We start from the raw sequence: 10,548 nt of genomic DNA on the forward strand, positions 1-10,548 counted from the left end.
TTTGGGCAGACACAAACCAACTTACTTATTCTCTCTTGTCCTTTTTATCTGTCGTTTTAGGTTTTCGTGCACTGTAACAATTTATGTGCCGCTAATATTCGAAACTCGAATGGAGTTCAGTGTGAAACTTGCCTTAGATAGCCTTAATTATAAGGGTATTTGACTAAATTAACCGTATTTATTACTTAAAGAATCTCAATTCTTACTTAATTGAGTAATTAATGACTATATACCTCCCTAGAATAGAAAGGGTGGAATTAGAAAAAGATGATTAATGTCTCCTTGATATTCTGAAGTGGCAAATATTTAGACCAGTTTTTTTGGCTAAAAATCAAATAAAAAGGACTAAAGGAGTAATAATTAAGAAGTGATTTGGCAAGAAAGATTATTCCTCAATAATACAAAAAATGGCCATATCCCCCTTTGTCCCAGACAAGTAGCATAAACATTAGGCAGACATAAGCCAACTTACTTCCTCTGGCAAATGCTTAAACAGGAGACATTTATCATAATTATGACAATAAAAATAACTATTAATATTATTAATAACCCCAGATCTTAAGTAAACATTTACTTGGGATCTAAAAATAAATGAGCTGGCTTAGTTCCTTTGGATATGAAAATTTTCAGAGTATGTTTTATAAGAAGAGTTCATACCTAGTTGTTTTGTTCTTGTTGTCATGCATTGTCAACTCTATGATTTTTTGGATTGTTTTTTAAAAAATATACAAAAATATAAAAGGGCTACATTCTTAACTTTTTTAGCTCACATGATTTTGTGTCTACTTTGTTGTGTTTATCTTATTCTTGCTGGCAGTTAGTTGTCAGACTTGTAAACCTTGCAATCTTTGCTTAGTAATAATTGTGATTTTTTTCAGTTCTTTCCTGTTTATTAACCTTCCTAAAACATATGTTGCGCTAACTCTCCATATCAGATGTCGTGTTGTGTGTCGGATATTCCAAAAATACACTATTTTTAAAGGATTCGACACGTATCGATCGATATTTTCAGAGATCTCAAGCAACATAGCTTAAAACCCTTCCAAGACTAGCTTCAATAAGTTTTGGGTTGGAGTCTTTGGAAGAATTTTTTATTGGCAAGGAACGTTTTTACTTTTAATGCGTCTTAGACGACACGAATCTGAATTAATCATGACCACAATGCAGGTACAGAACAATGAGTGAGTACCAAAAAAATAAACTTAAATATATCAATAGCATTTTACATTAATAGCTATTTTATAGTGCAAGCAATTCACATTGCAATGAAAAAAAATACAATAGCATTTTCTTTCTTTTTTTGGTTTTTATTGGCTTTTGCACCTTTATTTTTCATTTTTAAATTTACAAAGAGACATCTCGTATTCCTTCAAAATTAATGCTCAAAGACCAATAATTATAATTATGTTTATGACTAGTTTAGAATGTTTAGTTTGTCGTTTAGTAATGCTTGGGAAACATTGCACTTAGCTTATATCTTAAAGCGTGCTTACTAAAAAGCACAAAGTTACCTCCTATGTTTAAAATTTTAATTAAGTACTAAGAAACAAAATATTATAATTAAATACCATCAACACATCATAAACTGGGATTAAAATACTAATTAATCGTGCTTAATTCCTGCTTGTAGCATGTCGCGTAGAATATAATTATAGGCATCTAGGCAATTGACTTCATAAATAGTTTAAAAGAAAGAGATTTATTGTATCTTCAAGTTGTACGAAATTCATTAATGTGTTCTTAAGTTACGCGTACACGATTTTGGGGGATCGGGTGGGGGTAGGGGTAGGGGTAATATCAAATCATAATTTAAATAAAAAGAGCGATTTTGATAATATTTACATTATTTTGCAAAACTGTGTACCGCACTATTCAAAATACACATATCGAGAAACTAATTAGTTTAAAAGAAAGAGATGTGTTATACTCTATGTTTCAGTTGTACGAAATTGATTAATGTGTTCCTAAGTTACGCGTACACGATGATAATAATAACTAATTAATTTTTTGGTTGGGGGGGGGGGGAGGTAATTGCAAATCATTACATAAATTAAAGAGCGTGCAAATTATATGTGTAATAAAATTAATTATAATAATCCTAATAAAATTGTATTAATCAGGTGGCTACGATTCTTCGTAGCACGTAAATCGAGGTTAACGACGCGATAATGAAATAATGGTAATTAGTGACATTAATATGAAACACTGTGTTGCACACAGATACAGCTCGGAAACAATATTATAGGAATTCGTAGTTGAATTTTAAAGGTACTAATTATGGAAGGCTTTAACTTTTTTCACGTTTATTAAAAAAATAATAAATATAAGACATAATTTATTAAGTTACCTCTATTAAATGCCATTGGAGAATTTAGTAATATTAAAAAGAACTACAATTTTTTTAATATTAAGAGTACAGTTGAAAATAATTGACAAATATAATCATGAATTCCTAAAGTTATAATTATTTTAGGATAAAAGTTTTGAGCTATACGGCAATTAAAATGATACGGAGGGAGTAGATAAAAAAGTTAAAAGAAACAATCTAAATTTGTCTTTGCATTATTCAAAGTTGCTCAATTTTGCTCTCGGTTACATTTTTTGTATATTCATATATTTGTTGTAAAAAAATAATCTCATATTTTTTCTTGCTATTAATAAAGCTCCAGCGTGAAATGAGTAGACAATAAGTTGTCCGAATTTTTCAAGAAAAAAAAATCTAAATTACCTCTCAACTATTGTGTATAATTTAAAATTACACTTAGATTAGAACTTGTTGTGGATCAGGCAAAAACAAAATATTTTTCTAATGGTGATGATAGTATTAGAGCAGAAATCAAACGTAGAACAAAATTGCTCAATTTCAAATTATATAAAGATAAATTTATTATTATTTCCAAAATAAGAGAGACTAATAATTGTTTAGTCTCTACCAAGTCCCAAGAACATGCAATTTCATGGGAACCATCAAAATTGTTAGAGCATGAGAAGGGTTAATAGAAAAAGGAAAGATTGTTGCTTTCAATCTTTGCTACATGCAAAAATTACAAACTCAATGCCCTAAAAAGTTGCATTTGCTGCATGCTAAGATATAATCTCTCTTTTTGTATCATTTTTCTTGGGCATTGCAAATGTTCTTTACTTTCTTGATATGATAGTGAATTCAGACGTGGATCTAAAATTTCAAAGTATCGGGTGCATATTCAATCAAAATCTACTTTGTATATAGTGTGTCATTACTAATATATTATTATTTTTAAAGATATATACATATATACATGAAATTTTTGCCGAACTTTTCGGGTGCTAATGACCCCTGTCTTTATAACATAGGTCTGCCTCTGCTAGTAATAGTAGTAAACACCATTCATGAAACAAAGCAATACTTATGCATTTTTCAAATATTGCGGGTAAGCCTTATATTTGAAATATAAATATGAAAATGACATATTTTCATATTTATATAACAAGTAAAAATAACTTGATAATACAAATAATGTTTTATATTAACAATATACATGACTTAAACTCTTTTTCTTGTGCATTGCAAATGTTCTTTACTTTCTTGATATCCTATTTACACTAGTAGTAAGTAGTAACACCATTCTTGAAGCTATAAAATATTTTTGCCCTTTGCCAAGGTTATTGAAAGAGGGCACCTCAACTTCCAAGAATTTGCTTTGCAAAACAAACTTAAAGCAAACTCTACCTTCCACCATCTCATTTTTACTATTGTTATTACTATATATATTTAAAGAATATTCAATCATTACAAATTGCATGTATTTTAAAAATATTCTTTAGCAACATCGAACTTACACATATAGTTTCTTGACTTGTATGGATATATATTATTAGAATGTAACCTTGGTTTTATTCAAAATTTAATAGAAAATCATTTGGTTGTCTAAATAAGAGAAAGTAAACAATCAATACTATATATATTTAAGAAAAATAAAACAATTATGTTCTCTTTTATTCATCTCTCTCACAACTTTGTAGAACTAAAGATAGAGTTAAGGCTTGTAGGAGTTACATTCTATGAGATAATTTGTAAAAAATATCAGTAATATATAGTTTACATAAGAGAAAATGATTTTACAAAGATCTCCTGTATTTTATATTACCATCTTCAAAGTCATAATAGAATGATCTCCCATAAACTAATTATATTCGATGCTTTTTCTTTAAAACTATTTTGAATGTTCCGCTATTATAAGGTCGTATTGTTCTTTCTCTTTTAAGAATACAACAAAAATAACAGTAACTATATGCCTCAATTTCAAATAACTTGAAGCCGACTATACGAGTTTTCACTTCCATCTAAAATGTGGCTTTGCATATTTAAAAGTTTAACTATGCCATAGCCAAACGACATTCCCTAAAGAGATAATTTTCTCTAATTAATGTTCCCCAAAAGTGTTAAAATATTGATTTTTTCTAAAAAAAAATGGTTCATGCTTTTTTCCACAATAGGTCCAATTTCCCAAGGGTACTCTTCGTAGGGACAATTGTTGCGGCAACAATGGGCTCACTAGCGCGATTCAGTGCCCAATTTTTTTTTTTTTTTGGTTATCGATTTTACCAATCTATTGGTAACTAAACTACATAAACAAAATTTTCTTTGATCTTCTTTTTATTTTTGCACCATTCAATGTTACAAGTGGCAATTTTACTAATTTTGTTCGATGATATGGCGGTATCGAATTGGAAGGAGCCTCGGTTTAACGCTAAATTTATCTCCGTGTGATTTATAGGTAAGATGTTTGAACCGTAAAAATATCTACTAATATTTGCATTATGGTAGACTGTCTACGTTACACCCTTTGGGGGTGTGACTCTTCTTTGGACCATGCATTTTTGCGAGATGCGTCCTTTATTTTTAAGATGAACTCGTGATCAGCTTACCTAATAGCTACCACCATTATACATACTAGGTAACTCTACCACCAAAATTAAACCAAATGAAAAGAAATCCTAGTATTTTTTTTGCCTCGATGGGCTTGGCCGGCGATTTTTTAGTGATTCTTTATTCATCTAATATTATGTTAGAGTTGTGGATTCAGGATTTAGACATTGTAAATTTGTATTTAAAGATACTTATATATAAAATTTCAAATTACACATTTGACCGTACGTATATTGCGTCTACTGTAGATCTGTCACTGGTATAACAAGTCACATTTAATTTTGAGAGAGAGAAACGGGAGAGATGCAACACAAAAGCTACCACTTCAAGAGGTATACATGACAAGATTACAAAACTTTGTTAGGACTTGAGCCCATATACATTACATATACAAAGAGTAGGAAAATGGGAAATCCTATTGAGTCACTATATAAAAATTCTAACATAAACATGCCGAAAATCCAAGCATTTTTTTGGCAAAATAAAGACAAGGCATGACTCTAGTTGAAGGGTTAGTTAGTACTACTAGTTGGTGCAAAAAAGGGAAAAATGAAAAAAGAAAAAAAAATCAAGAAAAAGGAATGAAATAAATTTGCTCCCTACTTCCTATATAATTTCTCCTTGCAACAACACATTTAATTCTACATTCATTTTTTTTTTCTTTTTTTTACCTCCAAGAAAATATATGCACCCATCACACCAAAATATAGACATGTCAAGAGCTTTTGACAATTGTTGGGTTGGACAACCGTTGTTGAAAGATGATAGGTGCACCATACTGAGGGTGAAGTAGCATCAAAACCGTTGGAGCATGTTTATATTGTGGCGATAATCGTAACGTGAATCGTTGAAGTATAATCGCTAACGTTAACTTGGTTTGTAAGATCGCCAAGTTTTGACCAATGCATTGACGGACCCCGAGCCCAAAGGGAATGTACGCCACAGGATGCTTAGCGGCTCGCGCTACCCCCTCAGAAAATCGAGCAGGATTAAATTCATTCGCATCACTGCCCCAAATCGCTTGATCGTGGTGAACTGCTAAAATCGGGATCAATACTTCGGTCCCTAGGGGAATTTGGCAACCTCCAAGATCCACATCAGCCTTTGCTCGTCTGATCGTTGCAACGATTGGAGGGTAAAGACGCAAGGACTCATTGAGTATCATGCTCAGCTGCAACACCAAATCATAACCCCATTAGAAAAAAAAAAGAAAAAAAAAACTCAGTTCATAATATTAACTGTGTTATGAGTTATGACAATGACAGCTTTCAAACTAATTGCCAATAGAGCAATCTTGGACTTAACTTCTACTTTGATGGAATCCATACAAGTGGTAGTACAACTCCTTGTTTAAGAAAAAAAATAAACAAATCCCCTTTTTGAGTAATTAAAAAAGAACAAAAACAGTACTCACTTTGGTCATATTCACTTATCAGTAAGCATAATTAGCTAATTACTAAAAGACAAAAAGATGAGTGTTTTTTTTTTTGTCTTAATTGCACATTCTTGAATAATATGAAAAATAATAATGAATGAGAACCGTGACACAAAATATTATCACTCGATATTTATACCAAATCAATAAATTCAAGACATATTTTCATAATTAAATGGCATGTCTTATTACTTTAAATCATAAATGACGTAAATATTGATTGCAGATAAATATTTAAATGGGATACACCTACCATCTTAAGCTTGGCAAGATCATCTTTGGAAGGTATGTCACGTGAGCCGCACACCTTGATCACTTCGTCACGTGCTAAGTCCTGCCACTGTGGATGCATAGCTAGCAAAACGGTCGTCCACGTCAGCAAATTCGACGTCGTTTGTTCACCAGCAAAGAAGAAAGTTTTGCATTCCTCAGCAATATCATTTGCAGTAATCATAGAGGAATTAATTGCAGAATTATGATTAAGAGAACTATTAATGGATGATGATAATGATGATTCTTTCATGCTTGCTTGTATCATTAGGCCTAATAAATCTTTTGGCCCATTTTCTTGCATTTCCTTCCCCCAATCATGTGTCCTTTCTTGAATCAACTTCATTAACGATTTCTTAATCTCCGTGTCCAGTTTCCACGATTTGATGTTGCGTCTCGTCGGTAGAAACCTATTGGCCATTAATTAAAGGAAAAAAAAAAAGACAAATAAGATAAACTTTTTCGACTACAAAAGCATCTATATAACAGTCTCGTTTGTTCTTGTTGTTATAGTGAAGTGCTATTATAGATGACAGATTATAATATAATAAAAATAATCAATTACAAGAAAAATTTGGCTTATACGAGGATAATGTTATAGAGAAATTAGATTGTATTACTATAGCAACTACATGCTTAAAGTGGTCATTTGCGCAAATGGCCATTTTTGTGGCACTATTTAATTTTTGTCCATCGCTACTTCAGTGGAATAACTTTATCCGCTTTCGACGGCAAAAATTTAGTCCACTGAATTAACGGGGCATTTGCGCAAATAGCCTTTTCTGATGGTACTATTTAAATTTTGACCATTGCTACTTCAGTGGACTAAATTTATTTGTTTTCAACGGCAAAAGTTAGTCCACTGAATTAAAATGTAAAGAGTGGTCTCAGATAAGGCTATACGGTGCAAATAATCCAATTTAGAAAAATTAAATTAATTTGTACCTGTAACCAGGTATGAAGACTTTTTGAAAAGCTTCAGAAGCTAGGACCATTTGTTGAGCTTGTAACCTGAAAATAGCTTTTCCTTGTTCATAACTGCGACCAAAAGCTGTTTGTGCTACAATATCTTCTGTTAAAGTTTGGAACCATTCTGAAACTTCAATTTCTATCTCTCCATTCTTTGAATTTTGTGTCAATTTCTCTAACATTTCAATTACTTTGCTAGCTGCCCCTGGTATTAACAACTGCAGCAAAAAAATAAAAAAAAGGAAGCAAATTAGTAATTTTCTTGTCAAATAAAAATTACAGAAATTGATACTGTATAGCCGCATCTAGAACCCACCGATCTGACTAACTGAACTCATGTCATTAAAAGTTCACTAGGGGATTTTAGCGCCTCTATCACATATGACTCTATTCTCGGGACTCGAACATGGATAACTATCTTTTTTGACTAAGATTTAAAAAATGAAAAAAAAAAATGAAAAAGAAAGGAATTTTACTTACTTTGAGATTTTCCATATGGAAGGTAGGGGTAATGATTTTCCTATGATGAGCCCATTTTTCACCTTTGAGACTAAGTAGACCATCTCCTTCAAGTTGTCTAATTAAAGGGTGAGCTTCATTTTTCTCATAAAACTCAGATTTTGTAGTGAAAATTTCTCTAATTAGGTCAGGATCAGCTACAGCCAAACGTGGTGTTGGTCCAAACCACACTAGAAATGTTGCACCTGCATTAAATTAGATTACAACTTCAATATTAACAAACAAACAACCAAAAAAAAAAATGCACCTCATTAAATAATTAAATTCTTGAAAATCAATAGTAATAATGAGATGTGAAAATTTTTACACAAAAAAGGAAATGACAGAAAGCAACAAGTATTTATTAACAAGTTATCACAAAACAGGCAGTGATTCAGAGAGGATGGATATAGTGTGGACCCTACAATAAAAAGAATAAAAAAACAGAAAGGGAAAAAAGACAACAAAACAAAAAAAGGGGGTAGAAAAATGACTACTCAAAAAACTAACAACTTCATCAACAAGAATTTAAGTTACACAAAATCTAAAAGAACTATAAAGACAAAACGAAACAGAAAAATAAATAAAGTTCATGAAAACCCCATGACTATGATGTTCCAAAACTTCAAAAAATTTAAGAAATTATAGTTCTTGGACCACAAAAATTATTAAAATTAAAATATATATTTTGAAAATTTTAAAAATGGGAATAAAGAGAAAAATTAAAAATGCTGCAGCAGTGTTCTGAAACAATGAACTTCACAACTTCACCAACTCATCAATTGCAGAAAGAAAAGGACATAAAGAGCTCTAAAAAACAAAGTACAAACAAGAATCCAGCTTTCATATTTGAAGCTCAAATATCACAACAAAAACACCTGTATGCAATAATAATAATAATAATAATAATAATAATAATAATAATAATAATAATAATAATAATAATAATAATAATAATAATAATCATCATCATCATCATTTTCAAGAAAACCAACAAAGTACATAAAGATATCAACTTTTTAACAGTACTAATACAAAGATTTAGACTGAACTTTTTTAAAAAAAAAATAATGGTTTCAAGAAAACCAACAAAGTAGATAAAAACATTAACAAAGTGAATTTTTTTTCTTCTGAATTTTGAGAATATTAAAGAGAAGAAAATTGTAAACTTACCATAAATTTTCTTCCAATGATGATAGAAGGAGAGAACTCTAGGAAGAATATTATGAGAAGAATAAGGCATAGTTTGAGAAGAAGCCTTTAGCATAAGACTAACAATTTCCTTAGCATTTCCAATGAAGAATTTATAAGGAGGTCCTCTAATGCCTTGTTTGGCAAAATGCTCTTCAATTTTTCTTGGCCTTAGCCATAAATAAGCAACAACCCTTATCATAACAATTGAAACCAAGAATGAAAATCCAAGAATCTTGAACCAATTTGTGAATACTACTTCTTTCTCCATTGGAATTCTTTTAGCTAGCTTTGTTTTTTGAACTCTTTAGCTAGCTAATAAGACACCCTTTTGTTCTTTCTTTCTTCTTTTTTTTCTTGTGTTGTTTGCTGTTGTTGTTGTTGCTGCTGCTTCTTCTTATTAGTTTCTTGTGTGATGTGTTGTGTTATATGTTTGCTGCTTCCTTCTGAGTGTCTTCTCTTTTTAATGTGCCAACAAAGTTTGTGAGAGAGAAAGAAAGAAAGAGAGAGAAGTTTGTTTGGCAAGGCCAACGGCGTAGGGGCCGCCATTGGAATTATAAGGGTCAACGAATTAAATAAAATTTTATTTATATTTTCTTTTTCTAATTGAACTAGTTTGCTCGTGTTTCGACTAATTTTACGGATAGTTTTGCTATGTATGCTACCTCTCACTATCACATATACGGGGATGGGATACATGTTGTCTTTCACCAGTACATTTGTCGAAACATGATACCTATTATATTCCACCGGTACAAATATCAGATAATTTTGTTCACCAAAACTTGATCATAGTGTCCAAGCGAGCTTGCTCGTCAATTCGTGTTTCGACTAATCTTACGGAGTAATTTTGCTACGTCTCACCAGCATAGATACTATGACGAGATAGTTGTTACCTTCCATCAGTACATGTATCGAAACGGGATAACTGTCACCTCCCACCAGCACGAATATAAGATAACTGTGTGTGATAAAACTTGAACAAATGGAAAATATCACCTACTAAAACTTAAATAAATTTTTTATGTTTATATTCTTACAATAATGGTATTCAAGCTAACTTGTGCGTATCTTGACTAATTTCACCGCACGCATCTGCTACCATCCACCAATATAGATCTTAGGACAGGCTATTTGTTACCTCCCGTCAGCATAAGTATCGGGCAAATCTATCGAAAAAGACGTGGACAAATGTGAAAAAAAATATCTAGTGTTTTTTACTCGAATTCTAATACTTCATAGTTCTCAACTCACTTTATTAACCATTAGGCTACAC

At 31.3% G+C, this 10,548-nt stretch overlaps 1 protein-coding gene across 1 annotated transcript; it reads right to left on the reverse strand.

Annotated features, from left to right (window-relative positions):
- Nucleotides 1-5,244: 5,244 nt before the first annotated feature.
- LOC107816987 (cytochrome P450 734A1-like) lies at nt 5,245-9,796 on the reverse strand. Its single transcript, XM_016642752.2, has 5 exons — nt 9,255-9,796; nt 8,064-8,287; nt 7,560-7,801; nt 6,598-7,024; nt 5,245-6,080 (listed from the first exon to the last, which is right to left on the reverse strand). Exons 1-5 carry the CDS (start codon nt 9,541-9,543, stop codon nt 5,625-5,627), a joined length of 1,638 nt encoding a protein of 545 aa, XP_016498238.1. The 5' UTR covers nt 9,544-9,796; the 3' UTR covers nt 5,245-5,624.
- Between the last annotated feature and the right edge of the window lie 752 nt (nt 9,797-10,548).

Source organism: Nicotiana tabacum, chromosome 21 (genome assembly GCF_000715075.1).
Source record: "Nicotiana tabacum cultivar K326 chromosome 21, ASM71507v2, whole genome shotgun sequence".
Classification (NCBI taxonomy): domain Eukaryota; kingdom Viridiplantae; phylum Streptophyta; class Magnoliopsida; order Solanales; family Solanaceae; genus Nicotiana; species Nicotiana tabacum.

Excerpts from the sequence above, each read along its gene's own strand:
- LOC107816987 (XM_016642752.2), bottom strand. The coding sequence starts at position 9,543 with ATGGAGAAAGAAGTAGTATTCACAAATTGGTTCAAGATTCTTGGATTT. Across the intron at positions 7,802-8,063 it reads TCCATATGGAAAATCTCAAA|TTGTTAATACCAGGGGCAGC; the intron begins GTAAGTAAAATT and ends TTTTTGCTGCAG. Across the intron at positions 6,081-6,597 it reads ATCTTGCCAAGCTTAAGATG|CTGAGCATGATACTCAATGA; the intron begins GTAGGTGTATCC and ends TTGGTGTTGCAG.